Source organism: Exophiala spinifera (assembly GCF_000836115.1).
Source record: "Exophiala spinifera strain CBS 89968 unplaced genomic scaffold supercont1.1, whole genome shotgun sequence".
Classification (NCBI taxonomy): Eukaryota; Fungi; Ascomycota; class Eurotiomycetes; order Chaetothyriales; family Herpotrichiellaceae; genus Exophiala; species Exophiala spinifera.
The window spans coordinates 4,024,873-4,049,355 of NW_015622513.1; the positions used below are offsets into that span (position 1 = coordinate 4,024,873).

Genomic DNA, 24,483 nt, shown 5'->3' on the forward strand with positions numbered 1-24,483 from the left:
GGGGGGAAGGGGGGAAGTTGGAGGCATCTCAACAGGTCTGTACTGTTCAGGCGACTAACTTAGGTACCTGGTAGTGAGGCCCATACGGGGCCTCCGGCACTGGGGGTCGCCTAAAGGCAAAGCCTACCTGTAGTGAGCCTAGGTAGTTTGTAGCCTGGATCCCGTAACCACCTTCCTTGCTTGTTCGGCGCAAGTCATCAGCCCAGGTACCTAACTTACAATAGTATCTTTAGCTAGAGTCTCTGTTGCCCCATGTATCCTGTTCCGTAAAAAGGGTTTGGCGGAGATTCTTCACCAACAGTAGTTCGGAGTAGTGACGAAGGCTACTCGCCTCACTGTGACCGGAGCTATGTCTTGCCGACCGTGCTCGAAGTATCCCTGCTCGTGGGAGGAATCACAATATTGTCGGCTGATGTCGAGTAGTCGTGATGTACAGAATACATTAGTGGCTGTGACGACATGGCATCGGGTGCATAGAACCGCTGTTGGTGTCCTGCAGGCAGCTTGGTTGATGGCTTCTCATAAATTCTCTCGAGTCTCTGCATGGCCCAGAGTACGGTACAGAGGACAGGGATTTCAGCACCGGCATCCACTTGGTGGTGTTGGTGGTGGCGGGCGGGAGCAGGATCGCCTGAATGGCGAGCCGGTAGTCACCAATGGGCGAGGCAGATGGTTTGTGGCCCCTGTAGGCGGTGCTCCTCGGCCTTTGGCGTACAGGGGACGGAATTTACGCTTCGGAAGTTCCTCGTCGACTGCATCCAACCACCACCAAGATGGTACCTGAAGCACTAAGTTCAGACGTGCAGTAGGCTGTATGTAGGCCCTTTCACATGGCCCTGCGGCCAGTGACCACAAAGCAACCGTCGCATCCAACTCGACGAACCCCAGAGTCTTTCTCTTCCTCGTATCCCGATCCGAACGAGTCCAAAAGCTCGTCCTCCGACCTCACCTCTTTCTTTCCATCGTTACTCTCCCTCTCAGTCTCAGAGAGGTCTCGCAGGCCACCCTGCGCACTCCTGTTTGCTATCTCGTGGCCGTGCAATCACTGCTCTGGACAAATATCTCATGCCCCTCCTCATTCCGCGAGCCTGTGTGTCTCTGAAGTGCGACCCTCTTCTCGCTCTCGCTGCTCAGCCCCTCCGCCCCTCGGCTCCACCAATCCTGGCCGTCGTGAGATTTTCCTCCTCCTACGCTACTTGTCTCGATTGACCATTGTACTTCCGGTTTCATATCTGTCCACTCCTTCCGGCTTCAACCACGTTTTGGAGCGAGGAACAGTGTTGCTATCACGACCGGCAGTTGGAATCGTCCCTCTCTGGTCGCATTTCGTTCACAGACCTAGTCCTCGCTCGTCGATCTTGGCCAGAAGGAGTCAGTCGGGTACAAAGACCCATTAAGTTGGCGTCTTGATATCCCAGACACCCATGACCAACCTCCACCATCACCACCCAGCTGTTCGGTTGTCCACCACTTTTCGATGGCCTTGCCCTAACTGGGTCCAGCGAGACGTTGTGAATTCTGCGCCATGAGGGATGGCTCGATAGCTTGATTACGAGTACCCTGTCCAACACCATGGATAACAGATCCACCAGGTATCGCTCACCAGAGGCAAAATCAGCGGTACCTCCCACAAGGAACCGCGACCGCCACAACTCTGCTCCTACTTCTGATCGACGCAAAGATCAGCACTCCCGTCATGTTCCTTCAGCAAAGTCTATTTCAGATGGCACCCAACGGACTCACAAACCATCTCCTCGCCAGGATTCTTTGATGTCTCCCGACAAAAGAGCTACCGCGCGACACGCAGATCAGCGGCCAGCTAACGATCATTCCTCACAATCTAATCTTGCTTCCCAGGTATGTGTATAGTCCGCGGGCGACCCTGTCAACTGTCGTTGTCGACTCACTCCCTGTACTGGCATCTCGTATGTTCTATATTAACCATCAATCTGTTCTTAGTTGGGTCACTCGTCAACCTTGTCATTCAACTTTCTGGTCCTAGGTGCTGAAAAGTGCGGTAAAAGCGCCTTCATCAAGACCGCTATTGACCAAGAAGGCTCCCGGACTTCAACTCAAGTGACCATTAAGGACCAGTCATACCATATTCGGTTCATCGAGCTCTCTCTTGACGATGTCGACTTCAGTAGTGAGAGGAGAATCGAATGGCCCACCTCCGTGAATGGTGCTCCTTTTCCAGAAGTCCACGGCGTCTTCTGTCTCTACAGTGTGTCCGACAAGGAGAGCGTTGCCGATGTGCCTACAGCTCTGAGTTCGTGCCCCTTGTCCATGACTGCGACCTAGTTGATATACTGACAAGACGACAAGCTTCCATGACAAAGACAGGTCTGCCATGTATGCTGGTGGCTTCTAAAAGTGATACAAAGCAGGAATCGCGCCAGATCAACCCTCTTTTCCTTGAGCAAGTTAAGCGCAATCTCGCCAGCGTTGCTATTGCCGAAGTGTCTCTAAAGACACCCCAAAGCATCAAACTCTGTTTTCTGAACATGCTGAACCGGGTCATTGGTTCTCCCCGTGGTAAGTATGCTCATGCCGCATCCTCATGCCCATATTCTTGCGCAATCTCAGAGGCTCTTTCCTCGCGATCGCCCCTGCGAAGAGACAGACCCCTCGGGCGCAGATGAGCCTCTATTTGTTGCACTTTCCCATACTCAACGTCTCGTCTCGTCTCGCTCGCAATATGCTAACTTCTGAGCCAGCCCCTGCACGGACAAGCAAGCCACAAACTGTTTCGAGCCAGTCTACCACTCAACGTACCGGATTAAGAGATTCTTCCCCCAAGAAGCCTCGTAGCCGAAGTCGTTCCAAAACTCGATTGCAAACCTCCAAGTCGAAGGAGTTCCTTTTAAATATGTCTGTCCGAGCAGCTGTGATCGAATCAGCCAATGAAGATATTGAATCGTCATCGGCAGAAGAAGTGACGTCTCCCACCCGCAAGACCAAACTCCAACTCGATACTGCAGCAGCATCCAAGCCTCAACGTCGGCGCCAAGAACCTCACACACCAGTGTCTTCTGGAGAGTGGACGAACAAACTCATGTCCCCAGAGCAAACAACCACAGCCACCGTTCCTGAAACTCCAGAATCATACTATGTCAAGTCGATGCTGCGTCCTGCCTCTCCAGATCATGTCGAGAGCAAAGCTTACCGAACCTTCCTAAATATGGATGAAGAGTCCAACGAGATGCCATCGCGGGGCGATGTTGACCAGTTGGGCCCTCCGTTGAACGCCAACAAACCTGACGACAGCAGCAAACAGGAGCTTGGGGTCCCTTTCAAGGAGCTGGTGGAAAAGCTACTAATCTTGCCCGCCAACAAGACTGATTCGAAGTTTGTTCCCTCTTTCCTATGTCTATACCGTGCATTTGCAACGCCAAAGCAGCTCCTCGTCGCTATTATCGACCAATTCGTGGCCATTGAGAAAAGCAACATGGTTCACTTTTCGAAGGTCGCCGAGATGCTCCGGTATTTGCAGGTACTCGCTCAATGGACTGCCACGTATCCCGGCGATTTTGCACAAGGTCCTGCTCGCGACAAGGCTATTCCTTTTGTGCAGACCATTGAGAAAAGTAAAGTGTTTGCACCTGCCGCCAGAGAAATCAGCAATAATCTGGACACTCTGGTTCCTGACGATGATGCCGATTGGGCATACACCGATCCGCCAAAGAAGACTCCCTCCTCATCAGCAACCTCCTTGCCGTTACTTAACGTAGATGGAACCAAAGCAGACCGAAAGTCCCCGCACGATTCCGATAGCGACGATGATAACAATGATTCCCCTGCCCCTTCAAACACTCCATCAACATCATCCAGTATGACTAGACCATACAATACTTCCAGTCAATCAGCATCCAACGTGGTCCAATTGGAAAATGCCAAGTTGCAGGCTGATCATCTCAAGAAGTCTATCCCGCATATCCGCCTGGGCAAGCTCCAATGGCATCAATTTATGGAGATACCGGTCGAGGAACTGGCTAGGGAGATTACTCGAATCGACTGGACCATGTACTCCGCAATCAGACCTCGCGACTTTGTGCGACATGTTTCACTTTCAGCGGAGCAAAAGAGACGGTATCGAGGGACCGACAACATTAGCGCCATGGTGAAGCACTTTAATCATCTGGCGTTGTTTGTCTCCGGCATGATATTGCTTCGAGACAAACCCAAACACCGAGCAAAGGCACTTGAAAAATTCATGGAGCTAGCCTGGAAAGTTAGACAACTGAACAATTACAATTCACTGGGTGCGATTGTCGCAGGTATCACTGGTCACGAAATTGCCCGATTGAATTCGACTCGGGAATTGGTATCTCCCGAAAGTCTGAAATCATTCATGAGGTTGACTATTCTTATGGGCTTATCACGCTCTCACGCTGCATACCGAATGGCTTGGGAAAATTCCTTTGCGGAGCGCATTCCATTTTTGCCTCTTATACGACAAGACCTTACCATGGCTGCCTCGGCCAATCCGACATTCATTGGTGACAACGTAAACTGGAAAAAATTTGAGATCATGGGAGAGGTCATTGTTGGCATCCAAAAAAGTCTCGAGACCCCGTATTCTTTCCCGCCTAAAACTGTTAGAACAGAAGAGACGGTCAAGCTACTTTTGGAAACCAGGATAGTAGATGAACCAGAGGTAAGAAGACATCAATCGTTTCCAAAGACTGCTGTGCATGCTGCTGACGATGGGGATAGGATTCAGCAGACCCACGAAGCGAACTATATGATCGAAGTATACAAGTTGAACCTCAACACACTGGAGCGGATCCTAGAAAAAAGTTTGACTGGTTACGGCGTTGATGATTTAAAATGGTCAACATGCTGCAAGGGTCGGTCCTCTCAGCCGCATCGATGCTCTTTCTTCAAGAATGGGCTATCACGGGGGCTTTATATATCGCCCGTGCAACAAACACGGTCAATAACAAGAACACACAACTTCAATGGCAGCGATAGAGAAAAGATTTTCAATATGTTCCGGGAAGTCGAGCGATCGCACCGTCAACCCTCGATATATTATGCAATTATGAGTTTATGACAGACCACCCAACTTTGACGACTACGAGTTGAAACATTTCCAAAAGGGACACTTTGCGCGGATCTGGTTTGGATGTTTGCTTTTTGTTCACAGGCGTAGTTGGCAGGACTTTTGCATCGCATTGAAGACATATATAAGGGCGTCAATTTTTTGGGGTTGTTTTTTATTTTCATTTGAAGAATTTCCCGGGCTACACAAGGCAGATCAGGAGAGACTTTTCGTCAACATTTCATTTGTGAGGTCGAGAAAAAAACAAGGTCGTTCGTCTGCGGTATCTATCTATCTCTGCTTGTCCCAAAGTCCGCAGAGTCCGAGAACAGTGCATGGGAGGTTAGTCTAAGTACGTCGTACACCGTACGCTGTACATACTTGGTCCTAAGGAGGAAGGAGGCCATCTGACTTTTGAAAAGCTCATTGAGTGGTCGGGGAGGGGGGTTCACCACAAAAAGGGAAAACTGGCCCGGCGTCGGTGAATTGATAGGGAGGCGAGTAGATCAAGAGCGTATAGTTTTAAAAAATATCAGGTGCGGAAAACTTGTGACTCTGCACCACCGGCAGATACCTAGGTACACATTATATCTATCCATACAAAGAGCACTGCAAGAAAGTCTCCGCCGCCGCTGTAGTTGACATATTCTCTTTCTTAGGAAATGGACATATGTTGAACATGTAGAAAGAGAGCGTTCATGGCGTTGATCCTACATGACAATTTTCTCGAGTCCCAATTTGACGTCAACAAGCCATCATCCGTCAATCAGCCCTCGTCTTCCTCGAGACCAGATGCGACCTCCAAAGCAATGCAAGTAGTGGGGTATCTAAAACTGAAGAAGGGAAAAAGGAAAAAAAAAGGATCAACAAGAGACACGATGCCGCGCTGCCGCGCTGCCACTACCGCCGCTTCGGTGATGGAAGTATTGGACAGGACGACATGATGAATGTATATATACATCGCTCCAATCTTGTACATGTGCATTACCTTTCCCGCATATTTCAAAAAGTCGGGGACACGGGAGGCCTCTGTCTGATACGCACATACGCGCACACGCACACGCACACACATCCAAAGGAAAAAAAGGTTGAGTGGGTGAAGCATTCATTGTATCTCGCAAGAGACATGATTTGCACTCAGACACACCCAAAAAGAGGTTCCATCCTGATATGGGCGACACTGGCACCAGCGCTTTTTTGTTATTTTTCTTTTTTCTGCGTTCAAGATCGCTCGTCTTCTTCCGTGCCAAAATAGCTCTGGTCAATCTTGAGGATCCAATCGTCCTTCTGACTTTCATTGCGCGCGGCAAACAGAAATGTATTTTGTTCGCCGTACACAGCAAAGACGTGAGCAAGACCGTGGAGTTCGGAACTACCTGCTCTTCGGTGTCCTCGCTCGGCATAGTCCGCGTCGCCGGATGATATCGAGCCGCTGCCCAGTAAGCGCTTGAAGTCCGGGTCGTGGTCGATTCGAGCGTGAACGAGGTTGATTGCATTGATCCCCTCGCCATCCGGGACCGAGTGTATGTGAAGATAGGGAGGGCGGAGGTCGACGAAGCGGCGCTTCCACTGCATGGATTGGGCGTGGCTTGGGTCGAGATTCTCGGAAGGCATGAGCAGGTAGCCTGATTTCAGCGAAACAGGGTTCTTTGGGTTGTTTGTGACTGTCGCGAGGTAACGTGTCTTGCGACTCGAGCTTGCAGTGTTCCCGGCTTCACTCAGGGGGGTCGAGTTACCTGCTGGCGTCGAAATAGAATGCTCAGTGTCGAAAATTGGATTTGACATTTCGACACTTGGTTTCATCCAAATGGCTAGATACTTACGAAGCAAGGCTTCTTCTCTTGGGTCCGTATTTGACGGCGACGCAGCACGGGACCGGATCTTGTTGATGCTTAGCCTCTTCAAGCCAAGTGCTGCCCTTGCTGTTTCGATATCTTGCAATTGTCGTCGCTTACGCCGAGCGACAATGTAATCTTTGACCAGCGAGATACCGCGCGGACTCCAATGACCCAGCAGCTCTTCACCCTTGACATAGTTCTTAGAAGTGTCCAAGCGCCATAGATCGGCCGCTCGTCGCGCACTGATGGGACGAACAACGATTGAGAAAAGCCCGTCAGTTGAATGTGTGATTCTAGTTTGATTCCAGAACGTTTTGAACATTGACTGAGGCCGCACGTATGATCTTGGTAGTATTTGCAGCTGTTGATCGATTGAGAATGTCATAGGTTGCTCCAATCGGCTCGATGCAACATTCCAACGAAGCGCAACCTGTACTCTGCAGTGTTCGTTCGTCACTCTATCCAAAAGGAGAGATTTGTGGAGAGAACTGTCCCATTGTCCTACGACTGTAATGTTGGAAGTGCCATCGGCATTGTCTTTGATCATCGGTTCTTGGATTTGTTTCAGAGCGATGTCTGGTGTGACAGATGTGATATCAGCGATGCGGCCGGAGGAATCGATCAAATGGACTTCGCCAATCCGCAGACCGTTCAAATCATCCCAGGGCAGACTTTCGGTGAAACTGTGTGTCAAGGTGATCGAGATCCTTCTTTGCAAGCCTTGGTGCAGCTGGAACGCTCCATTATCATCAGCACTGGTTTGAAGCACCTCAACAGGCATGTATTGGCCATTCTCGGCGAGCTCAAGCATTTGAACTTTGGCAAAGACATCATGCCGCTCCTCAACACTGTATTCTGACTCCGGCAGACGAGGAGCAGGTTGATGATCCGGTGGCGATTCGTTCATTTCACGAAGCTCATCCCAACTAATCAATTTGTCAAGATGAGTTGAAGTAACTTGAGCAAAAATGGCAATCTTTAGAGTCGCAGACTTCTCGCTGGATCGACGAACGCTCAGATTGTGAATGCTTTCGAATCGAACAGGACCGTCGCCAAACCCTTGAATTGACTGGGTAGTCGCGACGCTCTCATCAGCAGTCCCTAAGACAGTCATTTGTGCATGGACTTGTGTACCTTCGTGCTCCGAAAAGCCAACAAGATCACGCATGATGATATTGAACTTGATGGTGGAAGGTGGCGACTCAGCTAAGGACGGTTCTAATGACATTCTGACCTTCCCTACAATTTGTCGGGTCGAAGGTGACAAGACATCGACGATGAAATCCTGGACTCTCGTCTCGAAAACGGCTGTGAGAGGAATACTGCCGTCTCCCACGAGAGAAAATAGGGCTTGGTCGGAATCACGGAAAGGGTTGTCCATTCTGAAGTGTTGTAGGTATTCGGGCTGGTCCTTGTATTGGTGCATTTGGCGCATCTTGCTTAACCGCAGGCGTAGCTTTTCGAGAGACCAGAGCTGAACGCAACTTAGCTGGGTGTCGACCACACGCACTGCCAAGCAGGGTTTACGAGCATTAGCAAGTGCATCGTCGTCGTCGCCTGATATATCGTGCAGAATGAGATCATAGGAGGAACCCCGATCTTCCCCGAGATCCAGGATAATGAATTGGAAGTTGCAGTCTTGCTCCAGCAGCTTGGCCATGACTTGGGCTTCCTTGAGCAGACCCGCATTCTGAAGGACAGCTTCTGCGATGAGAATATAGTTTCTCTGTTGCCATTTCTCGACAACATTTCGAGCCACTGCGATTTCCGTCGCATCTAGTGGGACGAATCCAGATGTTCTCCTTGCAGCCTCTCTTGTCCGAACCTCGAGGTCCATCTTCTTGATCTGAGCCTCGAAAGCCTCTTTCTGCTTGCGAAGTTCTTCCTGAAATTCTTGCTTGGCACGTTCGAGTTCTTTTTGCATTTGACGGGACTGGGTCTCTTGTTCGGGCTCCTTTGATGCTTGGGGAACGTCTGCGTCAGATTTTGTTTCTGCACTGGGCACAGTGGTTGCTTCATTTGATGACTCGAATTGGCTCGGAGTCAATGTTACATCGCCATCCTCCTGCGAGCCGCCGTGCAGCGAAGGCGTTCCAGGGAGTGTCAAGGCTGTGTCCAGGGAAAAATTGTCCATTGTCCCGTTGGACATGTACTTGTCTCTAACAAGAAACGAGCTCAAATCATCAGAATCTTCGTCGTGCTCGTATAGTTTGCTCTCGTGCCGACCGCGTCGTTCCTCACGCGCTCGCTGGATGTTTTCGAAAAGATTATCCAATTCTTCATTTGTTAATTGCATGATCTTCGGATCAGACCCAAGCAGAGCACCGGCGGCCTCTCTTCGAGCTAACAACCAATCCGAAGCTCCGTTATTAAATCCTGGCGATTGAGCTCTACTCGAATCGCCCTCAAAGTCCGAGTTGGTGGCACTGTAAGACCTTTCATGTGAAGGTCGAAACGGTGTAGGGGAGTTGAGCTGGCTTGCAGTAACAGAGTGTCGTAGAAGACTCCGCTCCGCCCGTTCGGCTTTTGCTTCCAGTGGGTTGTTGAATCGGAAAATATGAAAATCTCCCAGGATGATACGATTGCCACTCTTAAGCCGTCTCGGCTTGTCGACTCGCACACCGTTAACCATGACAGCAGCACCTTCATTTGGGATGATTGTGACGACATTATCGACATTTTCCAGCTTGCAATGGTGCTCAAGTATCTTAGAGCCATTGAGTCGTATCTCTGACGCTTCCGATGAATCCACATTACCAACTGTTGTAATGCCTGGTTTGAGGTTGTAAACAAGGCACTCTGCCAGTAGTGGATCATCGCTCAAATTGACCAGGTGAGGCATCTTTTTCGGAGTACTCATTCCAACATTGCCTTTTTCTATACTGATACCCAACTCTTCCAAAGCTGCCTCTCTTTCCTTGTGGATCTCTTCTGTCTTTTGCAATTTCTCCTCCCAAGTTTGATTGAGGTCTTCGTACAGCTTTTCACTTTGGCTCAATTGATCCATGATTTCAGCTTTGCTGACACGTTTCACAGATCCATCGCTTTGAACAATGGAAACCATCTGCTTGTCCAGGGGCGTATCGGGAGGGTATACTTCTTCGGTTGCCCCTGGAATCCCACCTCCTCCAAGTTGACTTCTAAGTTTCGCAAGTTCCTCTTTGAGTTCACGGATCATGCGTGCATTCGGATCCTCGTTAATAACAGCATGATTCTTGATCCTCTTGGCCGAGTCTGCGTACCGCAAAGTGCTTAACGTCTCTTCAAAGTTGATATCTGCCGGAGAGATAGCGGCGATCATGGCAGTCATACTGTTACCACCTAGTGAGTCCTTCAAAAGCCATGTAAGGACTGAATCTCGATAGGGGACCTTTAAACCCTTTTTGCCAGAAGACAAATCTGCCAATGCGGCAATAACTCGACCGAGAGTCGACAGTGAACGATTGATTTCGGCACCCTCCTTCAGTCGAGCTCCAGTGGCGCCTGTTGAGGTTGCCCTTTCAGAGCCTGCCAAATCTACCAGGCTGATTTTGGCAACTTTCTCGGTGTCCATCGAGGTTTCCACGTCGTGTCTTTTTTGAGTCAAGGTCAGCGTGAAGACCGCATGCGAACGACTTGAGGTTTCGTTCATGTTTGTAGCAGCGACCGTTCGTGCTTTGTTGCCTTCGTCCATCAGATTCTCGATTTCCTGGAAGGAGCGGACGGCCAATTTGGCCAGGTCCTCGACGTAGGGACCAGTCGATGGATGTTCTCGGACTCTGAGGTTCCCTTTCGTCGCAGGATTCAACAAGTCGCGGACTCGCTCATTGTAGATTTCCAGGTATGAGACTTCAACTGTGCAAGTCAAATTGGGATCAGACTGTACACCATTGATGCGCTCAAACATCTCCCGACAGATACGTGGAATGACACCAGCATCCTCTCCATAACCCATCATGCTGTACGATTTACCAGAACCGGTCTGGCCATAGGCAAAGATACAGTTGTTATAGCCCTGGAACGCATTGTCAAGCAATGGCACGCCCAGATCATTGAACAAATTGTCCTGACCAGCGTAATGAGGATCTGCCTTGCTGAAAGACCAATATGACTTGTCGAACTTGAACGTTCTCTGGTGTTCTGATCCTCCCTTCCCTCCCTTTCGTAACCTGTCTTCGGCCTCGGGGGGAGGCTGCAAGACAGTCTGCGCATCCTGCATTTGTACGATACATTTTGCATTGCGATCGATTTCTCTTGTGTTGAATGGTCGTACTCGCACAACGACTTTGATGTTGCCTCCTCCTCCGCCTCCCCCTGCTGCACCACCGGTTGGCGCCATGTTATTATTTTCCTTATACAAACGCGGGATCTCTAATTGACCCAACCATCGTCCGGTCCGGTCCAGAACTCAACGGCCTGTACCGAGACCCGGACAACGAGGAAGTCGATGCGGTCGAAGTAGAGTGAGGTTCTAGGAGAAGCAGGTGGTGTTGTTAGCCCGATGGCTTCGTATGAGTGACCTGTAAAGACCACTAAGGCGAAGAAATGCGAAGAGCGTGTCGCGTTGAGGCTGCCGCGAAACGGTGTACAATGCCCAGCAGGGATCCTATGACGGGCAATGGGAGCGAGGAACCGCCAGGTGCACGAGGCTCTGCACTAGTTAATTAGGCCCGTAGTTATAACTAGCGGGCTTCCCCTTCCAGGCTTACTAGGCTTCAGTTAGGCTGCTGCCCTGCATGTCCCTCTGCCAACCCCACCGTCAATCCACCTGCGTCACTCACGTCAACAAACCAAATGTTCAATGCCATCTGTGACCATGTGAGGAGTGCTGTCGTCGCATGACCCTGTCATCCATCATGGCCAGCTCATACACTACGAGAAATGGGCGCACGAGCAAACGCGGCCTTTTTCTAGGAGGCGTCTGGCAATGCGACTGCGAACCACGCCTCCCAGCCGACAAGTTCCAGGTGAAGAATGGCGGAAAGAACCATGGAAGATGGTGTGAGTTGTATCAACGACATGCAAAAAGCCATCTCTCTGATTGAATCTGCAGTCTACACTTGTCAAAAACCACAACATAAGCGATGCAAGTTCTTTCTCTGGACCGACGATGCCAAAGTTCGCGAGGAAGCGGCAGTTTTGAGCAATTCTCGTTCAGAACCACCTGCACAACCCCAGACTCCTCGAAAACCGAGAGCGGCCGAGATCCCGCCTACTCCAGACACGAAAACAAGCAAGTTTGGCTCGGACAGGGCGGGCCGGGTTCAAGAGAAGTACCAAGGAAAGTCCGAAGCCGATTCAAGCTTCGACTGGTCCTCGAGCAATGATGAAGCGTTGTTAGAGGCTGAACTGCAGACATCAAAGGAGCAAGTACCATTTGAAACCCCCAAGAAAGCTGCCAGAACTTTATCTACCACTTCTCCGGGCAAAAGGGTATTTCGCCAATCGGCGGAACAGGATAACGATGCGGATGACACATGGCCACTGAGTGACGATGTCTTCGCAACACCGTCCACCTCAACTAAATCTGGAGTAGCCGGCTTACTCTCTCCTGGCGATACGCCTGCGAGAGATCGATCCCAATTTGTGGTTCCGGACTCTGCACCCTCTGCTTTGGCCGTCGAAGTTCTTGCTGTATTGTCCAAAGTGCCCTTGAGCTCCGAGGTGAAGAAAGAATTGATCGACCTCCTCAACAGACATGATCTGCGTACCCAAGGAATCATCAAAGGCCGTGACATTACTCGATTAGCCGTTCAAAGCAAGGAGAAAAAGATTGCAGAACTACAGGCTCGAATAGGAGCTTTGGAAGCTGAGCGAGAAACCAATCGTGCAGTGATCAGTCATATGAAACATGATATTGCGACCTCACCGAAAGTCAGTAGGAGCGCAAGGAAAATTCCGGGGCGGCGGTCAGAGGTGTGATCAGGATCTGAAGAAATGGAAACAACACCTACTATCTCTCTACCTGAAGATTTCAACTCGTGGGCCTCCATCAACAGGCAGCCCTAAGACAGAAAATTAATCCCCCTCGAATCCCGCAGACTATACCAAGAATCATCCGGGGGCGATTTTGATTTCAGGTGTTCAAGGGGGAGGTTAAACGATATTGTTAACTATCCGTCTCACTGAACAAGCAGCACTTCACCGAGAGAAGCATATCATCTACGACAGCACGCCACAGTTTTCGCGCTGATCAATGCGAATATGACATCAAACAATTTATCGACTCTTTTTCTAGCTTGGATCAGCGGCGTCTCACGACATCCTACCATACGAAATCCACCGACGTGTACAGTCGAGGTGGCGCGTTACTCAACTCAAACTTCGTTTCTGCGAATTGCTTGTTAATAAGCTACTGCATTACGACGCATTCTGGCCCTACCAACAACGCCATTCCGTCAGCATAACGACTCTGCGGGTTTCCCCCGTGGTTTTCAACTTCACGCTGTGACTCTCTTAGTCGGTTCTGCACGCTTTTGTCGGATGACATGTTCCAAATTATGAGGCTGAAATTCAAGGACATCCATTCTCGAAAGTAGAAAAGGGGCGGAGGTTACCACCTTCCAGATATGGTACTCGATCAGCGACATGGGATCAAAGTCAATCAATTGTCATACCTTCGGTTCGATTAAGGAAGGTCCTATCTTTGTCCGCATATTGTTCCATAATCTGTAGGCTGTCTTTGCCGTTGACATGCTCTTTGCGTCAGGAACAAGTTCACCGCTCCCGTTTCGTTCTGATCAGCGCGATGCGGGCGAAGCCACACAAAACATTTTCCAGGGGCGGCTCGGTCCTTCCCTAGTCAGCGGCTGTGAAACTTGGGCAAGGCTGCGGTTTCTGTTCTCAAGAAGTATTCAAGCAAATGAACAACTTAACCTACCGCGAAATCTAGGCCGATTGTGGCAGCCTGCGCCGCTTCAATGCCCAAATGCCCATATCGAGCGCGGAGCGATCAACATGAATGAAGGTTTGGTTAAACGAGGTGTGAGATGTATGCATATGTATCTAAGAGAAGCACTTGATTTCTTGATCGACAAGGTGATCGCTCGGGTATGGCAAGTCTATGTCAATATCAAATATGCAGCGCTTGTCTTTTTCTTTTCAATGCGCATCTCCTTCCAGATATGGACGCGGAGAGTTCTCGCCGTCTTCTGCATCTGTTAGTCGAGGTCTACCTATCTTGCACCCTGGCCCGTGGCGGTCAGTATTCTAGTAGCTGAAGCTAATACTGCAGTTCTTTGGCTTTTTCACTGGACTCTAATCATATGTTACCCAATGATAAGATATAACACACCACAAACAAAACTACCTGTTAGCTTGATGGGCGATTTTGTTCAAAGGCCAGGATCGGCTATCCAGGTTTCCTCGACACGGCTCGCTTCTAAACAGCAGTGCAGTCAGTCAGCCTCCCCTCTACTCTGTAGAAATGCCGGCAAAGGGTTGAACGGGGGGATGGTCTTTCTCAGGCAGGCGGTCACTCCGTCCCTCATCCATCTCGGATTCCGAGCCACGGCCGACGGTCGTTCAGAGGGGGGGTTTCCATATGTTCACAGGCTGGGCACGCTTACTGGTTAGTTAGGTCGGCACGAGTCGTCCACGCATTAAAAAGTACAAGTGTTGTGCGGTAGTACCGTGCGTAGGTAGTCACCATGTAGGTCCAGCATGTACGCACACTTCTTGCGCTCGAAATTAACCGAGACTGTATGTACGCCGCCACCAGGGAGATAGTACCTCTGGTATTTTAATACTTTTGTTTGTATCGTACGATGAGGAAGGCCGCGGGGAGGGGAGGGGACCTAACTAAAGAAGCACGAACTTACCGTATGTACTCTGTAGGTACTTCAGGTATTTATAGGTAGGTAGGCAGTTAGGTACCTATGTTGGGTAGGTTATTTACCTCTACTTATGTGTGTGTCGGTATGTACTCCGTACCCAAGGTATTTATTTACTAGCCTGGATGCTTGTCTCCAGCTGGCCTCGTGCATGATGACACCCTTGTTAATCAGAGTCTTTGATGTCGGACCGAACCTCCCTCTAGGTAAAGTCGGGCAGGTCGAGGACACTACAATATCAAGGCTAGTAGATGGTCCGTTCCGAGTGATGTTATGAGCAGCCAGACTGCGTACGTAAAGTGCCATTTGCTTCTCTGGAAGAGGCTTTCTGATTCAACAGCCAATGGTGTACCCAGTCATGGCACCTGGGGCCACACGTACCAGGTATCAGGTACCTTGCATACCTTAGATACCAAATAGCCAGGTCTACAGCGTCTGTACAAAGCACCTTGCTTTAGCTACATGGAATTGCCAAGTGTCTGTCGGTACTAGCTAAGTGTGATTGTTGATCGGTGAAAGGATTCAAACCCATTATCCGGAATTTTGACCACTGTCCATCGCTCTGTAAGCGTTGTTGGGCCACCGCTGTTGATTCTTCAGAAAGCTAAGCTTGCTAGTGTTCCTCAGTCGGAGGAATACATGTTTTCTGCCTCAGTAGAACATTCACCCTGAACGTCCCCCGCCTCCCACAACCGACCAGAAGCCTGAAGATGAGCCACCTCCACCTAGAGCGCATCTCAAAACACGAGATAAGTTGAGCTTCACAGGCTCAGACTCAGCTGGTATTCAACGGGTTCCTCTTCTTCAAGCCCATTGGTATCTCAATGGGCAAATTGCTTGATCCCTGTTTGCCGATGTAGAGCTTATGGTCGGGGAATGCTCGAAGCTCCAGCCGCGACTTACAACCCACCAATCCTCCCTAAAACATTTCGCCTACACCGCATGGTGCGCTTCTTGCCAATGCCCTCACAGTTAACTTATAAGCTCGTCTGCTCAATTGCCCAATATGATGCCATGCTTAGCGTTGCCGAAACGGCCCGCTTCGACACCATTGCGCATGGAGAATTCACCATGCCATCTAGCACCCCATTTTTGGCTCTCACTGAACAAGCCGGTCCTGGAGACTGGTACACCAGAATACAAAGCAGATAGCTGTGATGCCCCTCAGCCTTCAAGCCAAGAATGGTCCTGACGACATAGAATGTTCGTTCAGTCGCGTCACAAGAATACTCGACACCTCCGAAACTTCAGGCAGATGCGTGTTAGATCCCAGGTGAGAATGCGAGCCGTGTTGGATGTCGCATCTATTTGTGCAAGTCGACAAGCACTGGACATAATCATTCATTGCTAGTGTTGATTGAAGTTCAAAAAAAGGTTGGTGCCGAACAGCAATTTAGAAGATAAAATATGCCGCTATCGCTGTCATCACCTGGTCATAAATCATCATAAAACCAGTGTTTTATAGGGTCAGACTGGTCGGGTCGTAATCATAATATCACACATTTGTTTGCTCCGCGCCTTCTCCCATGTTCGCGATAAATCCGTGGATGTTCTGCGTCGAAGTTGTTTCGCATCGCAGGAGCAGGCCCATAATTGGTGCCTTTTCGATCAATCTGTTTCATAGGCGACTGCCGTTGACGTCTCAGCTGTCGTACAACATCGTAAAATGCCTTTTCGACATTGATGCAATTTTTGGCAGAGGCCTCCACAAAGTCGCAACCCAATTCTTTCGCAAGAGCTTGACCTTCCTGCGATGAAACCTCCCGTTCGTGGTGCTTATCACTTTTGTTGCCGATCAACATGATAGGAACGGGACCAGTATAGGTGGGTGTTCCATTCATTTGGGTCGGGAGATAACTCGCTCCCGTAGGCGAATTTGGATGGCCCGACTCTTTGACCCTTTGTACTTGCGAATGGAATTTTTGTATTCGGTTGAACGAGTTCCTCGACGTGATGCTGTAAACCAATATGAATCCCTCTCCGTCCCGGATCCATTGGTCACGCAGGGCAGTGTATTCTTCTTGTCCGGCTGTATCCAGGACTTCAAGCATGCACGCTTGCTGGTCTATCACGACCTGCTTTCTGTATGAATCTTCGATGGTAGGATCGTAGGTCTCGACGAAATGGTTGAGGCATAACTAGCTTCGTATTAGCGAACAAGACATGATACACGAGACCGGCAAGGGGGACGAACCTGGATGGTGAGAGCAGTCTTTCCCACGCCGCCGTCCCCAAGAACCACCAGCTTATACAAAGTCATCTTCCCCGCCATTTTGCTAGGGCTTTCCGAGGTTGACCTCGGAACGTCAACGATTTCAGAGGTTCTGTGTACTTGGAGAAGTCTCGCAAGTGTGTCTGTTAGATTCGATGCAACTTGCGTACATTCGACTTGTCGATTAGGCGCAGGTGCGATCAGGCGATCAAGGTCGAGGATACTTGTAAGATCTACCGGCGAAGAGTGGGTGCCCGGAGGCCTAGACCTCCTAAGTACGCGGATTCTGGAGGGGACTGTACGAAACTCTGGGCCTTTTACTTTGCTCGAGCAGAGACTAGAATTAACAACGTCCTTTCTGCCAAATTCCCTCTCTTCAAATGCCGGTAAAGAATATGGCACAAGAGTTTCAGTAGCCGGATGTCGATTGCGTCCTTCTTTGTCAAGAGTGACGGATTGTGAGGATCAGTGCTTCGGGCAGCGATCGGCAGGGAAAGAGTTCGGCGTTGGAGAAGACCGCTGTGTCCACTGGGGCAAGGCGGCCAGAGTACAGGTGGTCGATCAACGCACCGGGGGTTCGTGCTGAGATACTGTTGTACTTTTTAACTGACACACAACGGCAGCCAAGGATGCCAAAGCGACTTCAGGGAGGCAATCAGAGTCGACTTGTTGGTTTGGTGAAATAGGTGGACTTGCGGGTTGTGAAGTATAAATTGGCCTGCGGCTCGGAACCAAGGGCCAGGGAGGAATAGGAGCGTATGAATTTTCGACGGTTGATTTTCTGGGCAAGGTTGCAAGGTCAAGACGACGGGAGAGCCCTGTGTTTTGTTGGTCGAAGATCGTCGAGGCCAGGAAATATTTTTGAAGGCAAGGGCAATAAGGGCAAAGTCGAGCGGCTGCTGTGGGGCGCCAAACAAAGACGGTCGGTTTGTGGTAGGTACAAGTTTGGAAGGCGATAGATTATAGGAGGAGGGGCCTGGGGGATGGCACTGATGTTATTCTGCGTCTATCTCGCTCGCAGGCCTTTCGCTGACTCTATGACGGTGGTTTCGGGGGAGGAAAAATACAACGAGAGGCCTGACCTGAGTGAGTCGAAAGAGTGTAGAAGACGAGGACACATGGGAAATTCTGGGCGACCTTCAATCAGTGATCACTCGTACACCTGGTGGTTTCTATCGCCCGGGCAGCCATAGTCCGCGGCGGATATATCTTTTTCTGCGTGCTTGCAGCGGCCATGCGTCGTGGACCGAAAACTAGGACCGAGTGAGCATGGTGTCGAGGTGATGCCTGCCGGGACAATGGGGTCAACCTCCTGAGGTGCAAGAGGTGGGTTCCCTTCTAACATGGACGGGCCCAGGTACCATTTCATCGCACCAGTCCTGTCCCGGTTAACGCACCTTCGTCTAGTTATCTAGTCTCTCATTTACGGAGAAAAGCTGCATGATTCTAGCACACAGCAATGAATAATGCTGCAGCGGAACCTCCTTCCTGTCCTGATCGTCTCTGCAAGATGATGAGGTAGTGATGATAGTTGCCGTTCGTGTCGATGCCATTGGTCTCTCATTCCCATCCACAAACTTGGATGCCTGAGGTCTCTGAAACGGGGAGGACTCTGAGCGAGACGACGAATCATTCTCACTGGTGCAGCCGCCGACCTAGGGCGAGGCCGGTGACTTCCTTACTTAAGTCGCATCGCGCTATTCTCGCCATCTACAATAGCTACTTTCCCTCAACTCCGTCCCCAACTCCGTCCCCCGCGGCCTTCAGTATGAGGAATGCGCTGCAGACGGAGTGGTTGGATCTTTTCCGGATGTTACTGTACACTGTGCTGCTCAGCATGATCTTCTAGAAGAGGACTAAAGGGGACTTCGCATTATGGAGTTTCGACGAACGTTCTCTTCCCTGGTTCTATGGCTACCCTGTCAAACGTTGCAGTGGTCGACCCAACCCGGGCTCAATTTTGAATTTTCAGATCCAACACTTTCTCCTGTGACTATTTATGCAGCCATGACATGTGAGAGCACCTGCATCTTTTATGCCACTATGGTTGTGAAGACGAATAGTGGTAGGAGAAGCACATTGACCAAGGCGAACTGACTATTTTACCGAAGGACTGCGGATAGTTTTCGCCTTTGATCGTACCTCGTTCACGAATCACCAATCTCTGCCTTCAGGTTTCATCCTCGGTTGCTCGATCGACCGGTTTCAACCACGAGGGTGGTATCGCGCAGCCAGAGCTCCACAGCCTTGTTAACCGATATTGATATGGCCCCCTGCATCAGACTGACGCCACATGATTTTGCCCACCGAAAAGACAGACCACTAAACGAAATCCTAGCAAAAAAGATGTCCTCTATGGATGAAAAGCAGTAGGTAGAAGGTAGAACATCCGCACAGTAGAAGGCAAGAGTTTACCCGCATGATATTTCCTTGAATGCCGACCGCCTTTTACCATTACGTTGCCTTACGATGATTGAAACGCCATTTCGCCAATCTACCTCGTGCTAAAGACTCCATACTCTGCTTCTCACCATGGCGTAATCGACGGCGTCCAGCCACACCAAGCCGTTGCAAGTTGCAAGGCTCCGACTTATGCCAATGAAAACAGTCGTAGGTATCATGGGCTGAAGCACGGATAGGTGATAAGATAGGCATATCGGACGGAGTTTGCAGCTCGATAACGAAAGTTTCCATTATTAACACATCCCACCATAGAGGCACCAAATGAAACATTCTTTTCACAATCTACACCAGAAGATCTGCCACGGCCTGGCGTACATCTAAGCTTTAATCTCTTGTGCCTACGCAGAAGCACGGATTCAACCCGACCACGTACAGAGCCAAAGCAGCCCCTTTTCGCATAGCGTTTCGTGGACAAAATGAAGGAATATATGGCCGAGAGACCTGCAAGATCTACGGATCCTACATCCACAACTCCATTCAGTCAATATATGCGACTGACCCATCACTGGATAAGGCTAGAGTAGTGCCCGCTTCAAGTTAAACAGGAAACATTTATCTCGGAATGTGTTGATGCAGGTGTCGACTAGCCAGATGGGGTATTTGCCTTGCTCGACTCTCTCCTTTGACTTTTGGTGAGAATTCGCTGATCGACATCCTTTGGAAAAGGTTTCCAGCTTCCCGTGCAAAGAATTCAGGTGCCATATTGCGCGAAAAGTCAATCCGGCTTCGGCGATCGGATATTGCCGGTTGCTGCTTGCAAAACGCAATTCAACTCTTCCTCGTGAATGGTAAATGAAGTGAAGTCAGCGACGAAGCTCCCGTGAGGCAAAACCTTGGACGTTGTTCTCCGTACAGCGAGAAGGGGCCGAGCACGTGTCCGCTGACACCCGGGGAGACCCCAGAGATCGAGGAGCAGAGCGGCTGACGAGTTAGACATGAGATGATCGAAAGGATTAGACGCCCGGGGCACAGAACAAAAAACTGTTGGCCAAGTTCGAATGCACCAAGGTACTCGTAGGGCCACCCCATCGGAAAAACAGCACATGTACTCAAGTACCTCGAGTTGTGCGACGAACGAGCCTTGGACCTGGACCAACCGCTCCCCTCGACCATCTCAATTCCGACCCGAGTGCTTTTTGTACCCAGTACCAATCTCTCGGGACTCCAAACTCAAACACAGTGAAGGCCATTTACTCTACAGAATACTCGTGATGCATGAGTCTGCTTTTTGGATGTCAACTGAATGACGTCGACGTTAGGCCCCTCAATGGAGGGGGAGCTTCCCGAGCTTCGCAAAGGTCAGCAACCAACCAAACATGCAACTTGATGCGCCCGCCCCCAAAAAAAGTCTCGGACCACAGCCTCTATGATCTATCCTCAGCTTCGTGAATGGTTGGGATTCCAGATTGAGCTCAATACGGACTCCGAATCTGCCGCTGCCGGTCACTCATGTGTAACCAGCTACTTTCGCACCTTGCGGGGGCGGAATTGAAACCCAGGATCAAGTAAGCACCGTATTTGCAGCTGAGACACGGCCGATGGACCAGCGTCGACCCAGCCCGAGCTGGGTTTCAGATCGCCTTGCTTTCATTCCGTCCTTCTCTTGCCCTCCATTAGTGATCTGTGTTACGTGCGCATCACACAGGAGTGTTCTACGAGTGATATCAACGGCGCTGCGTGCCTTGGTCAAGCTACTTTGTCTCTCCCACTGCCGGACGACCGGTCTACGCCGCAAACCACAAGCCGATACAGATTGCTGCTCGACAAGGTGATCACGGATCCAGACTGACAATGGGAGATTCAGTAAATGAACTACAACTTGAAAACTAAAGCTGCAACTGATCCGGAAACAGCGTCCTACACATGCCCACGCCGACGCCGACGGCCACTTTCGCCGAAAAGACAGCCAATTCCGCAACTTTATCTCTACAGAACCTGGTGCAAAGTTTCCTCCAGAGAAAGATCGCTACGCGCTCTATGCGAACTATGGGTGCCCTTGGGCATGTCCACTGCCATCGTCGACAAGCGCAGTCGCTAACAGACCTTGCAGGCCCACCGGACCATCCTTGTCCGTGCCCTGAAATCACTCGAACCCTTGATCCAGCTGATCATAACCGACTTCAACCTGACTGAGAATGGATGGCTCTTCACAGGCCGCAACGGGTCCGATCCCGTCGACCCTTTGTACGGCTTCACCTCCCTGAAGCAACTCTACCTGAAAGCAGACCCACAATACGATGGCCGCTACACAGTCCCTGTTCTCTGGGACAAGAAAACACAAACAATCGTGAACAACGAGTCTAGCGAGATCATTCGCATGTTCTATGACAGCTTCGACGAGTTCCTCGAGCCCGACCAGCGTGAAGCTAATAAGCCTGGCGGAGGATTTTATCCGCCACACCTGCGCAAACAGATTGATGAGATGAATGAATGGGTCTACAACACAGTCAACAACGGTGTGTACAAGTGCGGCTTCGCAACGACCCAAGAGGCGTACGATGCAAATGTCTACCCACTTTTCAAGTCACTGGACCGGCTCGAAGCACATCTCGCAGACCCCAGCCACCAGCCGTATCTTTTCGGCGAGCATCTCACTGAAGCTGACGTGAGGCTATACACTACCATGGCGCGCTTTGACGTTGCATACTACAATATATTCAATTGCAACCTCAAGATGATCAGACATGACTACCCGCGTCTCTCGAAGTGGCTGCGTAATCTGTACTGGGACACATCTGATCGAACCAACGGCGGTGTGTTCAAGAAGACCACTTTTTTTGAGGTGTACAAGTATGGCTATCTTCGGGCGAAGGGGCGCCAAACACACGGTGGCAGCGATGTGGGCTGGTCAGTGGTCATCCCACGTGGCCCAGTCCCAGACATCGAACCTTTGACTGATGAAGAAGAGAGAGAACTCATCGACGGCACTGCTAAGAAGCTCAACGGGCTCAAGCTCGATAGTAACGGTGTGGGTGCCAGTCCGACCAGCCATAATCCGTTCTCGGCTCAAGGGGAAGGCAGAGGGATGGGCGCTATTTTTGGTGCCGATATTGACTCGCCTACCGACGGAGTTGCAAGCCCCACGACGAGTACGACGGTCGGATCGCCGTCGGCGTCCCGGGCGGGTGAAGACGACAATGAGACAGGGTTCGATGAGAACGGCGAGTTCCATCCGCGCAGAATGATTAAGCGGCGCACTACGTACGGCGAGGAGAATGCCAAATGGTACAAGGCGGCAAAGAAGGCAGAGAAGAAGTTGGGAGCTCCGACTATGCATTTGGCCTTGTAAAGTGGGCGTTGTAAGTCGGGGATTCCGACATGTAGCAAGGTTGCAAGTGATATCTAGTATAGCACTGCTCATGAACGGTAGAAGTGTCATCAGTCAATGTGGTTTATGTTTTTCGTGATTTACTTGTTGAAAGTGATCGGCCCTGACAACAGACCTGGGAACTGACTAGAAAGTCGCAGATGCCTTACGGGAGCTCTAAGCTGCCTTCCCTCAATTTCTGAGGCCGAATCTTTTGGCAACTTCCAGAAACCCTCCATTGCCTTCGTCCAGGCCAATCCACATGTCGACCCAACCTTCCTGTTTGGCTTTTGCCGTCTCGTCGGAGGACCACGACTCCTCCTGTGGCCTCTCGATGTACACAGTCTGATAGCCGCAGCCACGCGCGGCCTTGAGATCTCCCAGGTGGGCGGCGATCAAGGCGCATTCTTGCGGTTCAACTCCTAGCTTCTTCGCGGCGCCCAGATAGACGCTCGGGTGCGGTTTATAGGCGCCGAAATCCTCGGCAGAGACAATGTGAGTATACGACAGAGATCCGTGCCGGGCGAGGTCTGAAAGCAGGCTGGTGTTGCCGTTGCTGAGGGTCGCGGTGACGAAGGACCCGTTCAGCTGCGCCAGCCCGGGCGATGAGTCCGGCCACGGGTCGAGAAAGTGCCATATCATACTTATCTTTTGGACCTCCTCGTCGGTCCAGAGGCCGTCGAGGCCGTGGTCCACGAGGATCGTGTGCAGAGCCTCGACGTGGTGCTGGTCCACCGTCTTGAAGCTGCTCTTGTCCCTTGCGCCCGGGTCGTAGGTGCGCGTGAACTCATAGTAGGAGTTGCGCCATAACTGCGCAACGGCGGGCCAGGAAATTTCCGAGGCCGCTGCACGAACGGCACTGGGGATCGACTTGGTGGAGGAATTCAGCGATTCGGACGCAGAGAGTGTAAGGTGCTTCTCGACCGTGCTGCGCCAGTCAACCACGGTACCGAACACGTCGGTCAAGAGGGCTTTGGGGCGTTGAGAAAGCGACATGGAGGATTTTTGGTTCGCTTGACGGACCAGGAGACGAAGCTACCTACTGTACAGATACTGAGATGGTTTGATGAATGATTCTTTTGTCAATAAAACCGGTTCGCTGATGAGTCACGGCCGCATCGCTCCGAGACCGGGAACAATCATGTCGAGAGGTCCAATCATGATGCCATTGAATCTCGGTCCAAGCTATATGTCAGGAAAGTCAGATGGAAATTCGGGGTTGCGAAAAGTTGGAGAAAAGGTCCGCACGCCCGCAAGCCCGCCCGCAACCCAAAGAGCATACCCGGTCTCCTCGTACTCGTACCGGCCCCCTTCCCCCAAAAATGATTTTCAAGAAAGCCTAGCTAGGGATTCTGCGGATGCGCGTTGCCGCGCCCCCATTATTGCGGCCACTGCCTGAACCCGGCCGCAGGTGTCAACAACGTGAGCTTGGGCTCCTCAGCATGGGCCATGACCCATGGCACGCCAGGAACCCATGATCCCCCAATATGCGATACCGGGTCCGGGATTTGATCGACATTCAGGAACACGAGGTCTGATCGTTATCATTCAATCGCACCGTGGAGAGAATCTTCCGTTGATCGCCACCAATGGCAACGACACTATAGGGAACGCAGAGCATCGCTCGTGAACGCAGATGGCGCGTAGAGGGGAGCAGCACCTCTGTCCAACATGAGAGCGAGATGTTAGGCAATCTGTACTCGTACAGACCCCTAGTTCGAAGGGAAGATCCCGAGCGGCATCTCTCCGCAGCCTCTAGATTCAATAGTTGCAATGCGGGAAGAGATTGAAGGACCATCAAAAAGTCG

General features: G+C 50.8%; 6 protein-coding genes across 6 annotated transcripts; 3 read left to right on the top strand and 3 right to left on the bottom strand.

Moving 5' to 3' along the window:
* Positions 1-1,572: 1,572 nt before the first annotated feature.
* On the top strand, positions 1,573-4,821 carry PV08_01476 (uncharacterized protein; the record flags this gene model as incomplete). Its single annotated transcript, XM_016375837.1, has 5 exons — positions 1,573-1,857; positions 1,960-2,269; positions 2,326-2,535; positions 2,718-4,657; positions 4,717-4,821. The coding sequence occupies 5 exons, from the start codon at positions 1,573-1,575 to the stop codon at positions 4,819-4,821; spliced, it is 2,850 nt and encodes a 949-aa protein (XP_016241113.1).
* A 1,444-nt stretch (positions 4,822-6,265) lies between these two features.
* PV08_01477 (uncharacterized protein) lies at positions 6,266-11,200 on the bottom strand (the record flags this gene model as incomplete). Its single annotated transcript, XM_016375838.1, has 1 exon — positions 6,266-11,200. The coding sequence occupies one exon, from the start codon at positions 11,198-11,200 to the stop codon at positions 6,266-6,268; it is 4,935 nt and encodes a 1,644-aa protein (XP_016241114.1).
* Positions 11,201-11,717: 517 nt separating this feature from the next.
* PV08_01478 (uncharacterized protein) lies at positions 11,718-12,783 on the top strand (the record flags this gene model as incomplete). Its single annotated transcript, XM_016375839.1, has 2 exons — positions 11,718-11,862; positions 11,915-12,783. The coding sequence occupies 2 exons, from the start codon at positions 11,718-11,720 to the stop codon at positions 12,781-12,783; spliced, it is 1,014 nt and encodes a 337-aa protein (XP_016241115.1).
* A 3,397-nt stretch (positions 12,784-16,180) lies between these two features.
* On the bottom strand, positions 16,181-16,965 carry PV08_01479 (protein Ras-2; the record flags this gene model as incomplete). Its single annotated transcript, XM_016375840.1, has 2 exons — positions 16,181-16,831; positions 16,888-16,965. The coding sequence occupies 2 exons, from the start codon at positions 16,963-16,965 to the stop codon at positions 16,181-16,183; spliced, it is 729 nt and encodes a 242-aa protein (XP_016241116.1).
* A 4,266-nt stretch (positions 16,966-21,231) lies between these two features.
* PV08_01480 (uncharacterized protein) lies at positions 21,232-22,657 on the top strand (the record flags this gene model as incomplete). The annotated part of the gene is made up of 2 exons (XM_016375841.1): positions 21,232-21,372; positions 21,419-22,657. 2 exons carry the CDS (start codon positions 21,232-21,234, stop codon positions 22,655-22,657), a joined length of 1,380 nt encoding a protein of 459 aa, XP_016241117.1.
* Positions 22,658-22,867: 210 nt separating this feature from the next.
* Positions 22,868-23,671, bottom strand: PV08_01481 (haloacid dehalogenase, type II; the record flags this gene model as incomplete). The annotated part of the gene is made up of 1 exon (XM_016375842.1): positions 22,868-23,671. One exon carries the CDS (start codon positions 23,669-23,671, stop codon positions 22,868-22,870), a length of 804 nt encoding a protein of 267 aa, XP_016241118.1.
* Between the last annotated feature and the right edge of the window lie 812 nt (positions 23,672-24,483).